General features: G+C 37.7%; 1 protein-coding gene across 1 annotated transcript in view; it reads right to left on the reverse strand.

The window, feature by feature from the left end:
• The window catches only part of itfg1 (integrin alpha FG-GAP repeat containing 1), a 152,042-nt gene that overhangs the window by 63,369 nt on the left and 70,197 nt on the right, over window positions 1-18,476 (reverse strand). The window contains exons 11-12 of the mRNA XM_055060071.1: window positions 10,528-10,678; window positions 9,677-9,785 (exon numbers count right to left, since the gene is read on the reverse strand). Coding sequence (XP_054916046.1) covers window positions 9,677-9,785; window positions 10,528-10,678 — 260 coding nt within the window. The remainder of the gene's footprint in view (window positions 1-9,676; window positions 9,786-10,527; window positions 10,679-18,476) is intronic.

The raw sequence follows: 18,476 nt of genomic DNA on the forward strand, positions 1-18,476 counted from the left end.
ATATATACACTGAAAATGTGTGCTGACAAGTCACTAAATCACATGGAAATATAATAAGTTACCAACTGAAGATTAATATTCCTTGTATTCTGCTTGATAAAGGCAACGTTGTATGGAGTGGATGTAGTCACTGAGTGAAGACGACTCAAAGAAAAGCATTCTCAGCATCAGTGAGGTGTTTTAAACAAAGTAAGATGGCAAAGTATTTTGAAAATGAAATTCAGAGCAAACTGTAATCTTTGCAGAATACAGAGATTTTTATGTGGCTCATTTTGGCAGTGAGAAATAGTGAAATTAAGCAGCAAAAAACAGGAGGGTTGAACAGAGGGCAGCAGAGGTGCAAGGTTTTATTCTTAAAATTTTCAACAACTACCAGATACCAACATTTCCAAACAGGTTTGGGTTTGGGAATATGGGCAGCTTTTAAAAAGTATCTAAATACTTTGTCCAATATATAGACTGCTGTGTTATTAGTGTAAAACCTAACAGCACTAAATACTAATATAAAATTGTCAGTCGATACTGAACTAGTTTCATGTTTGTTTTAAAATAACAAAACTCAGTTTTACAAAGTGGAGTGACTCTGATCCTAATATGAAGGGGTGTTGTGTAAAATTGACTATTTTACAATGAAAACATTTTGTAATGTTACTCTTCAAAAACACACCTGGACTGTTGGCTTGATTCTTTCATACATGTTTGAGAAATCCTTTCACCTCCCATGGCAATCATTTGGGGTGACTAAATGCTTGCTCGAGCAAAGCTCCGCCTTGAAGCGGCAGTCTCCAGCTCAGCTTTTGCCCTACGGAGCACTGTCCCCACTCAGTTGCTTCGAACTAGTGGCAGCAGCAATTGACAAACAGATGGTGGAACTGCGCATCTCAGTGTACCGCTCCTTAGAAAGGTTGCAAACGGCGCAATGAGAAGCAGGAAGTTTGTAAAGAGACATTGGCCCAATTTCAAGCTGTCAAATTGCAAAGTTTCTTCTAAGTCCTATTTGATATGTGCAGAATTCTTTTGACAAATGAAAGTAACAATTACTTGATTATGCAATAAAGAGGCTCTTTGAGCCTGGAAAATACACAATACCACCCCTTTTATTGACAAAAACAGGTCACAAAGATTAGAAGTACTACTTTGAATGTTGTTCTAATATCTTCTACTGCAGTTCCTAAAGACAAATTGGACTTGGCTCAAAACTGCATCAATATCTGATGGCTTGTGCATCTCTAGAATTTGCTTATTGTTGTAATTTAGATGATGAATCTGTCTTATCTCTGGAACCAATAATGCAGGCAGCCGTAGATTTCTGAAAAGGCTGACACATTCATCAGTGGCAAACTTTTTTTCATTGGCATTAAAAGAATCACTTCTCAGGCTGTCTGCACAATGCCATCAACACAAGTCATTCCCTTGACTTGCTTCATGTCTCATTGGCTGGCAGAAGCAGTAGAGCTTCAGCTGTCAACACAAACCGGTACAGGATGCTATTTTTTGATAAACACAGGGAGCGGGTGTCTTTTTGTGCCAAAACTCATACAGCAAAAGGCATTCACGGCGGTGCAAACACACCGCCTGCAGTCAAATTTTCTTCCGGACAACAGAAACCGGGCTGATCGACTTGATGTAAATCTTCTCGATGTCTTTTGAGTGAAATGAAAAGAGGGACTAAAACGACAGCATGTACTGACAAGGCAGCAGGAAGAAATGGTGGAGTGGAAACAAGAGGGTTTGTCGACAAGAATCAAGAAAAATAGTAGCGGCACGCTGACAGCAAAAAGGAGAGGTGAGACTAAGACGTAGAACAGAGGCTTGACGGGGTTAGATGGGAGGAAATGAAAGAAACAAGCACAAGGGGACAGGGGAATGAGAGAAAGATGGGAGGACAGGAAATGTGCAGGGATGAGAGAAGAGGTCTGGATCTGATATGGTGGGAGGAATGATGAATAGGGATGTGAAGGAGTGAGGAGAGGAGGAGTATGTGGGCTGGAGAAAAGCTACCAGATGTTTCTCAATGCAGCTAATCTGCATCCTAATAAGTGAGCAGGAAACTAATCAACTCGTACAGTTCTGCCTGTCAGTCTTTCTCTTCATCTCCTTTCCCCGCATAGAAGAGCGCACTCACAAGCTCGACACACACTTCGGAGACACTTCTGCACATGCAGCCCCCCCCCCACCCGCCTTCCCCCGTCGTTTTATCCTTCTTTCTAATTCTGGAGTTTATGACTGCTTCCATCCCCTCCCTCCTTCAGCAGTAATCATCCATCCATCTGTCCACCACGCTACCACTTTGCTTCTCGCAGCTTAATGTGGAGCCACCATGCTTTGTGTAAAACTTGACAGACACGCATGTCTTTGTTATAATCCAAGACCAGGCTAACAATTTATGGAAGTAGATTTTTGTGTGTGGGGGTCATAAGAGTGAATAAGTTTAAAGTGGTCGCATCACAAGGATTCTGCCATCCTGTGGATGGAGGGGCGACATAAGAGGAGCTAATACAACAGCAAAAACATGTAGTAGAGTTAATTCACTCAAGTATATGTGCAAACAAAAAATAAATATTGCTTGCAATATGTATTTTAATCATTAGCCATTTATCTGTTTACTCATAAAATGAGTTCAAGATCATACAGGAGTTCACTCAACTACTTTTCAATTCTTCTGAGATTTGGGGTCATAGTTCAGGTATTATTTGAGCTTTGATTTGTAATCAGCTGCTCCCAGTAGTAAAAACTTATTGCAATGTTAATGCATCGTAACAAAGGTCAGGTAGTAAAAATCCTTCCTGCTGTACAACATCCAAAAATAAATGAATAAGGGAATAAGTGTCCTAACTTGCAATGCAAAAATAATTAAGAACAAACGTTGACAAAAAGAACAAATCAAGCTGACCTCCATCAGACGCTTTACAGGAGATCCTAACTTTGGCAACGTTTGGGTCTAATGGCCAACCGGTTACTGTATTTTTTTATTTCTTAGAAACTCAGCATTAGATAACTTGATATCAAGTCTTAATGTCAGCATTTTAAGATAGAGATCTGTGAAAAATACTGTTCAGCTCTGATTTATATTTTTATTTGCTCTCTTACCATGGCACACGGGACGTCTGAAGGCATCAGTCTTCCTCTGAACACTGCTAACTAATGACTGTGCTGCCTGACAAATGAACAACAACATCCTGAAACATTCAGATGTCGATCTAATGACTCACTGATCACTGATGGAAAGGTGGGAAGTTTGATGACGTGGTGTGAAAAACAACAACCTCTCTTCGTCTAACGTTGATAAAACCACAGAGGTGATGTTAGACAAGAAGATGGCAACCTCAACCACCAAAGGGAAGATCAGCCAACAGTTTGAAAAAGTCAGAAAAGAAGTTAAAGCTGAACAAAAACATCCCAAGTCTACAGCTGTATTATACGGAGCATTCTGACCAAATGGCAATGCTGCTTCCATTATGTTCTGAAAAACATTAATTTCAAAGGCAAGATACAGCAATAAGAAAAGACCAAGCAGTTCAAAAATACTGCTAGCACAAGATCTGTCGATCATGAAGTGATGCCACCATTCAGTATTTGCAGATTCTCCTACTTTGTGAACTGTTCTGTCTAAAGTACCCACAAATTATCCAGGAAAATTCACCTTTCTGTGGCGTTTTGTTCTAAAGAAAATGCAAATGTCAAACTATTCACTTGCTAGCGTTTACAAAGCAGCTAATCCAGGACTGCCATTCGTTTTCCTTGACAGTGACTGGTTGTACTGCCAGGAGCAAAAAGAAGCAAGTCAGGGAATATTAGCTTCTGTAGTAGTTTTGAGACACTTTCCATTGTGCATGTTGATGCATGTTGAGGTATATTTGGTGTCAGACTTAAAAATAAGCAGTTACAAGCGTTTTCAGAGGTGGTCTCGAGTATTCACATGAATACTGGTGGTCCATTGTATAGACTTAATATTTCAAGAATGATATTTAGATCAGTTTAGTGTCAAACATGGATATGTCCACAGCATGACTTACATCCTCAATATTAAGACAGCACAGTCTTGTTGCTCATCATAGGGAACATCTGCCATCATTAAATTTTATCCAGCTGAAGTAAGTCTAAGATATAATTATTAGAAATATATATGAGGGTATGTAAATTAAGACTTAAATCTAGTTCTAGACATGTTTTTGGGCCTTATTTTGAAGAAATAAAAGGAAGCAGTTCTTGAGTTGCCCTGTGTTTTGGGGAGGATTAAAATCATCTTAAAATTAAATCAACAAGCAAGACTCCAATATATGGGCGAGTCAAATTAAACCTGGATTTCATTTGTGAACAATCAATAAATCACTCCAAGCATGGAGTGATTTATTGATTTTTTGGGTTAAAATCTTATCTTATTCAGTCCTGTATGAGTTCATCTTGTAAGATACATGCATCATTATGACACTTGTGTCCAATTTTACTTTCAAAAATAGATCCAATATAGATCCAAGTTTTGAAATCTTTTAGTAGGCTTTAGTAGGCTGAGCCCAAGGCAAAAGCAAACTAAGCAGCTGCTTAGGGTCCAAGGGCCACTAAGGGGCCCCTCAGTGGAGCTGATTTTTTAAAGTTTTTTATTTCGATGTCATTATATCAAAAACACACAATTTCACCATGAAGTAATTTGTTTTTATAATAATATATATTTTATAAAGTATGTAGAAATAATTTTATTGATTAAAAGGAAAAAAAATAAATTGCACTTGGATTGCAGTTTTCTGGCTGATCCCTGGCTACTGATCTTTAAAAAGCCTGACCTGTTGATTTTGATTTTGGTTGGTATGAATTTTTTTTGTCTGAAATGTCGCTCACTGTTGCAAGAAAGTCACTGACTTGGTAACCGTGGGGTGCATATTGTAAACGTTCAGACCTGACCTGGTGGTTCGGTCTGTCAGTCAAACTTCTCACTGTAGAACAGAAGAGGACAGAGCCTGATTTTTAAACCTTTGCTGACAAAGATAGGATCAGGGGATAAGATGGGCTTCACATGTGAGTGTCAGCCAATCATGATCCCCCAAAATTAAGAAAATCGGCGCCCAGAAATAAAATGGTCGATAAATCAGTTGGCCAATAAATGTATCTGTTATATATGTATATAATGTAAACAGCACTGTCAGAGATGCGATACATTTGTAGCAGGTGTGTGAATGACCTAATGATTGGGCTGCTGATTGCAGCCAGTCCACATTGTTAGCAGAACTAGAGGGCCCCAAAACCACATTTCGCCCCATGGACGCTTGAGTCTATGCCCATAGTTTTGCATCTGGGTCTTAAATAATAAACGCTCAGACTGCAAAGCAGGTAAAGGTCCAGATGCAATGCACTTGTGTCAGGTGTTTGGACAGATAAGATGTCAGATTTGTGCAGGTCCAAGTCACCTCCCAGCAAGAGTTCAGACCTCTGCCTTGCAGGAAGCGAAGGCTGCTGTCTGAGGTTTGCGATAGAACTGATGGATTCATCCCAGAGAGTCCAAGCAGACCGCGGGATCTTTGCTTTCACTCGCAAACCGCACAGACACACGCGTTAGATTCAAGCCGTCAATTCCCCAGCGGGTGATGCTCAATATGGTGGAGGGGAGGGCCAAGGGATGTCATCTGGTGGAAATAGGATTCCACCTTATAGAAGGCAAGGCTGGATCAGGCTGTCAACAGAGACGCAGTGCTGGCTGACACGATGCGCCAGGATTGAATATGAACTTCACTCTCACAGCCTCACTTCGAAGGTGAAAACGTTAGTACTCGTGCCAAGACATTTAAAGAAGAAGAAAAAAACAATTTCCTCTCTTGGGGTCGATGTAGGTGGATGCTATTAAGCTGTTTTTGACAGAGGGGAATAAGTTGTTGATACGATACAATAGATGGCACATCACATTTCTCTTATTTTTATTTTTTTTTAGTCTATTGCTACTCAGCTGGATACGACCAAACATGTATGAAATATTTACAAGCAGGAAAAATGTACCAACTGAAGTCAGATGCAGGGAAGAAGCTGTGGAGCTGACAGAGCTCCACAGCTTCTACCATCAACGTGTCGGGGAAGAAAAGGATTCTCTGTTGTGCATGCATCTCTGTATATATTTTTTTGAAGTGCTGCAGTGAGACAAGACATGGGTACCGAAAAGAACAGCAGTGTTTAAAAAGACGGCACCAAAGGAATTTGTGTTGAGGCATTAGGGAAGAAGATGTGCCAAGGTCACACACACACAAAACAACAATCGCGCTGGAGCTGTCAAACAGACTAAAAATACATGTCTTTATTTATTTATTTATTTTTGTATTTACTACCATTTTTGCTTCAAAATAATACCAAATCACCTGGGATTTTTTTTTTAAACATCACCAAAATCTGGTCCCGTTTTAGATTATAAATTGTTAATGCTAAGCCTACAATGCCTGGAGAGAATCTAGATCAGAATGTGCCTCTTATGATCCATATGCTGCTGCTTTTCTCCAGACCCCAGGGGGTTTCATTTACAGAAGGGGGTAAACACGCAGAGCTTCACACCATATCCCCACTCGTCTCCTCAGCCTAATTACCAGCAATCCTTGAAAACCACTATCTTAAAATGCTATTACATAGAAAAGTAAACAATGTGGTTTAAGAAGAGCAAAGTGAATGGTGCATTTTAAATGTGCATCAGCAGTACAAAACTCTTTAGGTCATGAAAACTAATTTATGACTATCACATAATGGGGCTGGTTTCACATTCTCATGCTCTGATAGGGGCAAAATAAAAGAAATATTCAAAGTTGGAAAAATTGAATGGGAATTAACAGAAGTTTATTGGAATCAATAGCAACTGTTGCTTTTGATTCCAGGCCCATTTCAAACTCCTCGTCATGAACCTGCGTTTTACCTTCTAAACTCTGACTGCAGACTTAAACTACCTTAATTAAAATAGTTTATTTCTAAAAAGATTTAAAGTTTTATGCAAAAAAAAAAAAAAAAACAGACTATTAAAATCCATGCTGCCTCATTCCAAGTAGGTTTTTTTCAACACATTTTTACCTGGAACCACAACCTAAATAGGCCACAAACAGAGTTATAAACAAGTCCTACAACTAATTGTAGCATGCTATCATTAGCTTAGCATTTCAGGAAAATGCTCACCCTGACATCAACAAAAGAGCAAGATATGAGTTTATTTAAGGCTGCAGCTTTATGTAAGAGTCAGATATGTTTCTGAGCTGAACACTGATTACATTACTTTAAAGCAGTCCTGTAGAAACTCTGCTACTCAGTTGAGAAAGCAGCTAAAAATGGATGGAAAACATGTCGCCAAAATCCAATATAGTTTAAGCATTTGTTTTAAAAGACATTCCTGCCTCTTACATACAGCTACATTCTTCTATAAACTCACATCTTGTGCAATCCAATGACGATGTCATGGTGAGCAGTTTGATAAAATGCTAAGCGAATTATACCATGCTTACTCCGTTCTGATATGACTTGTTGATAACTGCTCTGTGATGACAACTGTGTGAAGATCCGACCAAAGAAAAACCTATATTTTACGGCTTTTGTAAACTAGAAATTTTTACGACTTATACCTTGTACTGATTTTATTACATATTGGACTAGGACTCTGTGTTTGTCAAGGCACAACGCTGAAAGATTTCACCAAGAATTGGTAATGGGCATTAAAAAAACAGATTAGGACATCCTTCGATGCAATAACTGCGAGAGGATTGGTATTCAGCAGGGATGAGTCACTGCACAGGAGGGAACCCAAAGAACTCTTAGAATGGGTGCAGAGCAAACAAGCTCTGCATTAGTATGGGGAAAGTAAGGAGGAAGCTTGTGGACTCTGCACTCTCCTTCTTTTTCCTTTTGCCACAGGTAAAAACATCTCTGCTGTTGGGGCTGGTCATAGCTGACCGAAAAACAAGTCATCGCAGCCTCTGTGCTATTAAGGACATCTAAAACAGCAGGTGTTGTAGCAGTGTGTCCTTTATCACAAAGGACCCCACCGGTCCCGTGTACCAACTGTTTCACCTCTGCTTGTATACAGAAAGCTGAAAAGTCTTAAAGTGAGAACAAAGCAACTCAAATGAAGGTTGTTCCTTCTAAACTCAATGCCCTGCTCAATGATCCTTAACTGCTATATTGTTGGAGTGGTGCCACTACTGTCACTAATCTTTTTTCTGCTTTTGTTCATTTGTATTTATATTTCAAAAATTGCTTTGTGCTGTTTTTAAATCCAGTCGCTTCGATAATAATCTGCAGGGTCTCAATCTTTTTAATGCTTTTGCTCACACAGAAAGCCTAATAAAATGAACCTTAAATCTTCAAAATAGCTAATGGAAACACCTCTATTATTGATCGACATTAATGTCTGTAATCCACTAACCTCCCACACAACAGCTTATGCCCTCCTCCCCGTGTTTTCAGCCTAGCTGGGGGCATAATTACTGATCTCAGTCACCTGCTTGACACTTGTCACTTTTAGTACCGTCACAATTTCTAAGATCAGCGTACAAACGGTCTGCTTCTCCCTTTCGAAAAGAAAACCTTCTGCAACTGAGTTCAAAGATGATAAACAAGATTGTGACGTGAATAGAAAGAATCTGCGCTGGACTCAAACGCTGCCGAAAAGATAATTACAAAAGAAGCCATATTGACAAACTGAGAGAACGGGTTCTATAATGAGACATCTGGTGCAAAAACAAGGTTTTTAACATGACAAAACACAGCATCTTACGTAGATGATGTGGACTGTTTTCAGTTTCAATTTAATGGACCATGTAATGGTTACAACAGTGGATTATTTTTAGAGGAGAGAGAAAAAAACACACAGTTACTGTACATTGCTGAAATGTACAGTAACATTTATAAGGGGATCATGCTTTTATTTAGCATGATCCCTTTATAACTAATGCAACTTATCCAACTGCAGAACAGTGAAAAAGTATTCACATCCCCTGTAATGTTTTACACTGTGTCATGACACATTTACAAACTTCAAAGTATCCATCTGGTAACACTTTATTTGATCGGGTGTGCATTAGGCTGACGAGAATGTCTTCTTGCATTATTATGCCTTGCTCATTATATTACTTAAAAATGGTTTCAAAACAACAATGTTATTGCTTATTGCAATAACTTCTGGGACAATTTATCATCCAGCAAAATTTCCTATTGTGACATGAGAAAATGTAAGACATTTTCTATGTAAACTATTGCAAGGCATTTAAATTTCAACTAGACTATTTTAAAAACAATGCTGCACATATTTTTTAAGCTTTATTGAGGCCGATAGCGCAGAGACAGGGAAAGTGGGTAGACTAAAAAATGTTGGCTTTTGGGACATAGAAGTTTTGTGCTTAAAATGTCCATTTCAACTTAATGGATTTAGAATTGAACACAGAGCACAAATGAGCTCCAGTCTGCAGCAGCAACGGAGGAACTGCAGACAAAAAAATCTGAATTATATGACAGATAATAGTTACGGCCATCTGCTCTCTAGATTGGGGAATAGACTTGCTTGTGTTTAATTGGTCTAGGAGGGGCTGTTATAGCAAATAAAAGAAAAACTAGTGTGTAATGTGCTGAAAATACTTTTAGAAAAAAAAAGCCCTTTCTTTCATTGGTCAAATTGCTTCTTTTACACAAAGGAAGAGAAAGGAGAAAATGTGGCCAGTAAGTCACTTACCCATCACTTTAACAAAATAGGCATCAGCTTCAAAATTGTTCTTCAATGCGTGGATCATTAAGTCGCCTTTGTCCTCTGTCTTGCTCATGATGAGCATGTCTAATATTCCCTGTAAATGTAGATACAGATAAAACAAAAAGACAAGTTTAGCTGCTGTAATTATCAGGACTGGGACATACTATGGATGGTCTTATGGATCAGAACACATATGAGGATCAATGAAAAAACTTCTGTTTTAGTTTAACATTTTATTCTGCCTCATGCAGAGGCAAATAATTACTGAATTTGAAACTACAAATGTGTAGTTTTCTCACATTTAACTTTGATATATTTGTAAAATATAACAAAACAGGAAGGAATGCCTCGCCATCTTTATTGCCGTATCAACCCAGTCTGTGTAAGGATGACCAGTGGCGCCCTCTTCTGGAAGGCAGCCACACAACAACTCTCAAAGACAGTTTTTGAGAAACCAAATCAATTGGAACTAATTTTAATCTAATAAATCATTAATTGAGAATTAATCATAATTAGACCAAATGTTTGCATCCCTGATTGAGGACCTTTTAATTTGATTAGTGACAATGATCTAAGGAAACAATCTGCTAAAACCAAATATGGAACAAAAAGCAAGAAATATAAAAATAAACACTAATAATACACTTTTATTAATGCAAGATTCAAAATATTCTTGTTTACCCTATCAAATTTATTCAGCAATGTTGAAATTCTCACAAAGTCTGATAAGTTTATGAAATATTTCAACTGGGTAAAGATAGCAGATATTGATTACTGGTGAACTGGGAACAGAGTACTGGAAGAAAAAAGCAGCATAACAAAGACACTCTACTCACATCCTCATAGATGTCAAAGAAAGTAGCCATGACGGCCTTCTGGATCGCCCCCAGATCCGTTTGGTCCCAGTGGATGCGGAACATCCGTCCCACGCTGCTGCAGTTGGGTACGTTACAGGGAGCGTTCTCCAACAGGAAGGCCCGCTGATCACTGCCAAGAACAGAAATAAATACTCTTTATTATTTACATCTGACATGGTGATTGCAAGGTTACCACTGATTGTGCCAAGTAATTCAAGACATCGCTACATTTGTGTTGACTTTTCAAGAGAACAATTCTTGATTTTAGGTTTTAACATAAAGAATATCATCAAATGAATGTATACATTTTTGTCAACAGTCCATACAGTTGGAAAGGTCATTTTTTTTATATAGCACATTTTTAGGAACAAAGTAATTCAAAGTGCTTTACATGAGTTAGAAAGAAATACAACAAAACAAAGAAAAGAGCAAACAAAGAGAAAAAGAAAAAAAAAGAGGATAACTATGTATAAGAATAAGTAGTCTGTGATTTATAAACTAGCAGGAGTTCCTTTAGGCTCTTGTTCTGATCATGTTAATCTAAGGTAATGATCAGTTGTTCTAGATAAACTAATAAGTATTAAAAACAATGTCACAAAAGTATTTATGTTTGCAACCAGAAGATAAATACACGAAAAAAATATTTTCATAAAAGTAATCTTTATACTTTTAATGTCATTTTTTGTAGAAATGTTATACACATACTGCATAAAAACACCTAGGAAAACCTGCTAAAGTTGCCATGTTTTTAATCACCCATATATTTTAGAACTTTGTTGAATTCTTTAGCATTTTTGGCTAAAAATGCTAAATTCTCAGTGAGCGATGGAAAGGACCATACACAAGTTACAGGCTCCTGGATTAGACCCTAAAACATTAATGATTTGAGGTTGAACATGAGGGCTTTCTTATGCTGCAGTTGTGAACAAAACCTTCAACTGCTCATGTACAAAAATAAAGACGGTGTGTGTCAGAGTTCAGGTAAAACTAAGGAGCACACTAAAATAGAACCTATGTTCCCTCATCCCCCTTCAATGTAACTCCTCTGATCAAGTTCTTATTATTTTATTGCATTACATCTGTTGTTGTAAACATATGTGGCCTTGTTCCGTAAATGAAGGCAGACTGTGATTGATTTCCTGGAACTAAATGAAATCCCTACAGCTCTAACCTTTTTTCTTCCTTTCACTACATCTACCTTTTCAGACTGTTTCAACACCATCTTGTTTCCCTCTGGGGAACCGAGCTGACCTCTTTCTACTTCTGTTTGGGGAAGCTGCTTCACACACATTCTTAGACTCTACAAACAAAGAGGTAGAAATAGTACATTTTACATTCCCTTTTGGAGATGATGCAACTATAGTATGAGGTGCTACTTTAACATAGCATATTAGACAAAATGATTTCTACATTTCCATAACGTAAAATTACAGTACCTTCTGACAATCTGAAGGCTTAGTTTCTTTTGTAATCAGGGTTCTTTATAAATACAAATGATATTATTCAAAGATCTGAATTGTTCATTTTAAATGGAGATAATGTTGAATCATCTAACAAATAATATGAAAGTTTTATACCATGAAAAAGATTTCTTGTAATTTTTACCAAAATGTATTAGAAGCACTGCATCTGACATAAAATAAGCTAGGGAAACAAAATACACAAAAGCAAGAGAGACCAAATAACAAACACTCTATAGATCTTTGCTTTCGCCAGACATTTTTAAGTCTAAGCTCAAGACATTTCTGTAGACAGGATTTTAATACTATGTAGATTAGTGCCATTTCCCCTTATTTTTATTGTTGGTTTTGCATTTTCTTTTTCTGATGATTTGTTAGTCGTTGTCAAGCGCTGTCAATCAATCAACTCATTAATTGTCTGTATGTTCTTTCTCCATCTGAAAGGTGGTCCACCATGTGAGAATGTGTTGGTGTCAATGCAAAGAAAGAAACGTGCAGACACAGAAAACCCCCAAGACTGAACTTTAGAAGGCCTTTGGTTGTCCACTAATGTCTGTTTGCTCTTTCTGAGAGTCGGGTACTTCAAACGAGTCCTTTCCCAGCCCTGCAGGGGTTGCACTGGTGAGATGAACTCAAGGTCATAATGCAACACACACTCACACACACATGCTTCTGCCAAGACACAGAAACAGCATTGCTTGCTGTATCTTGCTTGTGTGGCCAGCAGCAGACTCCAACCTTAGCTTTTTTGTTTGTTTGTTTTTATACGCATAAAATCACAGTCTGTCTGCAGTTTTTATGGTTATACTCCTACTGTGTCCTACAAACTTAAATAAGGATGATAAAATGGAAGAAATAAAACTTGGTTTCTTTGGCATCTTCGTTCACAAAATAAAAGGAGTACACTGTAAATGTGATTAAAAGTACTTGGCAGCCTCGTTAGTACTTTGTAAAAGCTGTGGACTTAAAAGGTAGAAGAATTATTTATCCTGTTTGTCCTCCAGGTGTTAAACAGCAATAATTGTTAGCATCATTTTATTGCCTGTTGCTAACTAAGCCAAGCTGGCAGACTTAAAATCTGCTACATTAATCATTTTTATTAGTATATTTACATTCTCATAACCTTCCCATGTGACGTTCAGCAGATTTCTGTTTGAGTTGTACAAAATGTAAAATATCAAGGTCTGTGTTCAGTTAAGATTGATGAAAAAAATTAGTACATATATTGATGTATTTGGTCCAATAACTACAAAGATGCACATTTATTTAAAACTTCTAAGGTTCATGTGAGAATGTAGAAATCAAGGTCTATAAACTGACGATGTTTGGAATCACAAAGGACATGTAGGATATGCTTCTAATCCAAAGATTTCGCATGTTGCCATGTTTCTGATTCAACTCCGAAGCTGATCATCCCAAAATATCCTTCTGTCAGAAGGTGGGAGAGAAGACTTTGATGATTCTGGATGCAAAAATCTAAAACGGTGTATATATTTTTACAGGAGCATTACAATACTGGAAATGTGAGTTAAAAGTTGAAATGCCGCATCATGTAATAAAAATCAAGCATCAGCAAGTACTGTTTCTCGCAAAAGTGAAGCCATAATCTCTAAGCCATACCTTCTGCTCTTTCAGCATGCCAACAGCGGTGTGGATGTCTAAGGTTGTGTGCCTGGGGGCTTTGATTATAACATGACTTCTGTGTCAGGACTTGTGTTTTTTTTCAACATTTTTTTTTCATTTCGAGACTGTATGGAATCTTCCACGGTTTCTTTCTCTACCCACCTCCACTCTAATTGGACTCTGGAGGAGCAGTTGGCTGGCAGTAGGACATCCAGCTAATCATGCCCATGACCCTTTTCTTTCTCTACCTCAAGCGTTCAAGGATGCCACTACCTGCCTGTCTTTGCACTTTCCAGCATTTACTAATCAGTAAACTTGATCATGTTGAATGTCTGGAGAAATCTGACTACCGCACTTTTCATGCCCCCCCTCCTTGCCTACCACCTAATTTCTTCTGGGTTTTTATGTCCTTCACCAGCTCCACTTCAACATTGTCAGGCTCAAGGGAAAATACTTTTGTTTCCATTTTTACTTTTATGTTCTACTTCAGTCACGTGACCAAGGACTCAACTGAATGCCTTCTGGCTTTGGATTAGTTTTATGAATGGTCAAAATGTATTTGAAAATTCTCTTTTCAATATACTTATCTATCTCTTTAACAGAATGACACGCAGTTCTTCAGAAAAGAGTCCTTTACCTCTCTTTTCAGCTGAAAACTTAACATCTAACTCTTGATCATAAAAGCTGATTGCTTAGAAACAGAGTTGAGTATTAATGTAACATTACTATAAATGCTATATAAAAATAGGAGTTGTTAAAAACTCAGATGACAGCTGACCTTCACATGATTTAAAATGGTGTTACATTTATTGATGAAAAGCTTATTTTCTGTATCTGCTGCTGTCATTCCTGCTGTGTAGTGGTATATGTTTCACTATAGACGGCTGCTCAAAAGAAAATGCAATGAGCGCAAGTCATATGCAACCATACAGCGGCAGTCAGAGAGAAATAAAGACCAAAAAAATATACAGAAGCAGGGCTGACTAGATATTTAAGAATTGTGACAACATATACATTCACCCATTCACAGTGCTACAGACACACATACCCAGATTGGTAGACAACTTTGGCTTAAAAGCCTTGCTTAAGGCTACACAGACATGTGGCAAGAGGGAGCTGGAATCAAACCCACTGCTTTCAGATTTCAAAATGACTACTCTATACACTGAAACACAGACACTCATAGTCAGACAATAATCCATTGAGGACACAAACATTTTCCTAACCAGCCCTTTTTGTCTTCAAAGGCCCAGATGGGACTTTCTACAGTCTCCTAGTACTAATTTTTCTGTGTAAATCAGCCAACACTGTAGTTGTACCATCACCGACCTATTACTTAGAAACTTAGTTATTAGTCATTGGTCCAATAACTATCGGAGCTGATCATTTTTGTAGTAATAAAAGAGGATGAAGGAGTCGTGGCTGAAAACTGAGTGAAGGAAAGACGAGGGCATGTCCACTGAGATGGACAGTGATACATTTTTGGGTCCCCGGGGTGTTGTGGTTTCTCATTCTCGGACCCTGCGGTGAGGAACAGAAGTGGTGACTCATGTTATCACAATCAAAGTCAAACACTATTCTCTGGCAGCGTCACTGCTCTGCATGGTCTGCCTGCTCTCACCGACTCCTTTAGCTCCACATCATCTCTCCATGGCTTCACGCGCCCTTCACTATGGTGCTATGGAGTCTCTGCATTCAATAGTTTTGTATTCTTGTTTTGACAATGTTCATCTGACAAACAACCAAACAACAAAAAATGAAAAGCAAATCAACATAAGACTCCATTCTTACTGTATCCCTTTTCCTAATAAAGAGCTATAAGGCACAAGAAATGTGTAGTGCAATCCACATCATTAGTCGAGTTATGGTGATTTTCCTGTCAACCAACGCAGAGACATTCTACAGCTGCTAAAATGGTGGCAGGCAGAGAGAAAAAGTGCTTTAATTTGGGTATGAAACAAAGCATTCAAGTTAAGAACCCCATCTGTGCTGCGCATACAGTAACATCTATGCCTTAAACACAGACTTTGCTCACTTCCATCCAGTTTCTGATGCAGCAGCAGACAGCAAGTTAACCTTACAATGAACTAAATTGTTCATTGTGAGCAAAGAACAGCAGCTGTGGTATCTGTTTTGTCAGCTTATGATGGATAATCCTGCTTTATGATGGATGGACCTACTTTCTAAGAGTCAACAAAGGCTGTACACTTAAGTGGCTCGACCACTCAAGTCTCTTCAAAACGTAAGCGAGATGAGTGATCTTTTCAAAATGCCACATTAGAAAATGTAAATTGCAAAAGTCATCTCTCTTTTGTTTCTAGAAAGCTGCTTAGTTTCAATGGTTTCAACAGATCTGAGGTCAAACCAGTCTGGACATTTTTGAAAAGCAGCTGCAGAAAACAAACAAGGCAAATGTCTCATGCTACTCAACCTTACACTGTGGTATTAGCTACAACCCCAGAAGACAAACAGAGCCACCCTGCTTCCAACATACAGAGAAGGATGGATTTTAAATGACATTGCCTAGCAACAGCCTCCTAAGCTTTTGGCAGCTGCTATGTTGGACTGAATACTGATAGATGGAAACATGCACAGACACATGAGTCTATATACACTTACAGAAAAACTAACGCTCATTTAATGGAAACCAGGCAAAGGCCAGGATGACATTCTCATGGTTTAAAATAAAACAGTTTGACATGATCTCGCTGGTTTTATCCAAATAATACGTAATTACCCAATTACTATTGCTGTGAAAATAATATTAAATTTTCTTTAACAGTTATAATTGATGTTACAAATGACCACTGTTAGATTTGAACATAAGGTCTTAATGTATCTGAAAATTAGAAAAATATTGTGATAATATTCAGTACTGGAATGACTGAGGCAGTTATATACAGTTTTCTTTACTGGTCTGTTTATTTTCAGTCATCATAATGTCCTAACTACTGTTCCTGAGTTTCAGAGTCTTGCTTAATAAATCTAGATCAAAGATGAATATATACAACAATTAGAGGCCAAATATTTTACTGAAATGTCAGTAGCTGCATTTCCATTTACCATTGACCATTCCATTGATATAAAAAGGCAGTTTGATATTTTCAAATCTGATTAATGGAAACATACCAATTCTAAAAAACTCTTGTTTTTTGAGAAAAGGTTTTGGCACCAGCATGAGATGCTTTTGTTGGTCATATTGAAATTGGTTTATTTCACAAATGTGCAAGGAAAACACCTTTTCCACATCACACGAGTCACATGATCAATAACAGGACGTTGCCTCTGGCCCCAACCACGACGATGAATGCGACAGAAAGTAGTTGGAGAATCATGTCATTATGTTTTTAAATGACTTAATATGTGAACAAACATATTCACCAGTGATTTTAATTGGTTTTATTTAATGGTTTTTCAACATTAGCGGAATTCTGACAAAGTTTTGCACACATTTGCAATATAAATGTCAGCCAAACATGTTGGTGAATCATATACAGAGATGCTATAACTGGGAGTATAACAGGCTGATTTTGGGTAGTCCATCAGCTATCTGCTCAGGCTCAACCTGCAATCAGCTGACTAAACTGCAGTCTTTAAAACAAGGTGATAGTGCTTTTTTTTTGTTTTTAGATCATTACCGTCTGTTTACGCAACCAAAAACATTATTTTAAATGGTCAAATTTGTCTTGAGATACAGCAAAGTCTTCTTTCTGGCAGGTAAACGGAACAACAGGTGGGGGAGGAGCAACACTGTGTGAATTACAAAAGTAGAAAATTCTGTTCACTATGACACATTCTATTGTTTCTCATTAAATGCACTTTTATTTTAAACCCTTGGAAATGTATGAGTGAGAAATGTATTAATTTTGTTTTATTGTTTTGAAACTATCTACCTTTATTCCATTTTATTTCTCCTACACAGTAGAATTGGATGCTGTAAAGCTTTTATTCATTAAAAGTAAAAAGACAAGACATGTTGAGAAAAATGAATGTTCACAAGGTAATTTAAAGCAGGGGTGTGCTCAGCTAGTCCTCAAAGGTCAGAGTCCTTCAGGTATTAGACATGTCCCTGTTCTGACACAGGAGCTTTAAATGGTTGAATTATCTTTTCAACAGGCTTCAACAGATGTTAGCCATCATTAGATTCAGGTGTGCTGAACCGGGGAAACAAAATACAACATGCAGGACGAAAGCCGTTAAGGACTCACTGGGCACCGCTGATTTAAAACCATGGAATAGAAATGTTATTTTAAAGAAAAAAATTAAGCAATTAAAGTAGCTATTTCTTCTTCTTCTAATCATAATAATCATTATTATGATTATTATTTGCTTAAGTTTAAAAATCATTAATCTATTATCAAATATAAATGCTTACATTGAAAAGTTGTTTCATCCAAAACATTAATTCACATTTTTGATATCACATTACATGTTTTCTACCATTCTAAATGACACTAAAAGCACAGTATTGCACACATTAACTGTAATTAGCCTGCAGTAGTTTTATTAAAGTAAGTCAGTAGATGATTTATAACGGAGAAAGTAAAAGAGCCTTTAAATAATACTATTTGTATTGCTATCTAAGCAATCTAGCCATCTGTGCTAGCTGAGTATGCTATGCTGTGCATCCATCCAAGGAAAGGGTCGCAGAGCTACAACATCTTTTTCACAAACGAGCAGGCTGTGAATGCTCAGCTACTTAGCTAGGCAGATAACCCATTTTACCTGCAAGGGTAAGCTGTTTCTATGTGCAGCACATACACAAGTGTGATTTACAATGCTCTTCCAGAATTTGATTAGTTGGTTTTTACTGAGCATTGTCTTTGTCCAGAAGGTAGATAAAGT

The sequence above is a fragment of the Poeciliopsis prolifica genome, unplaced genomic scaffold (assembly GCF_027474105.1).
Source record: "Poeciliopsis prolifica strain line A6 unplaced genomic scaffold, Auburn_PproV2 SCAFFOLD057, whole genome shotgun sequence".
Taxonomy (NCBI): Eukaryota; Metazoa; Chordata; class Actinopteri; order Cyprinodontiformes; family Poeciliidae; genus Poeciliopsis; species Poeciliopsis prolifica.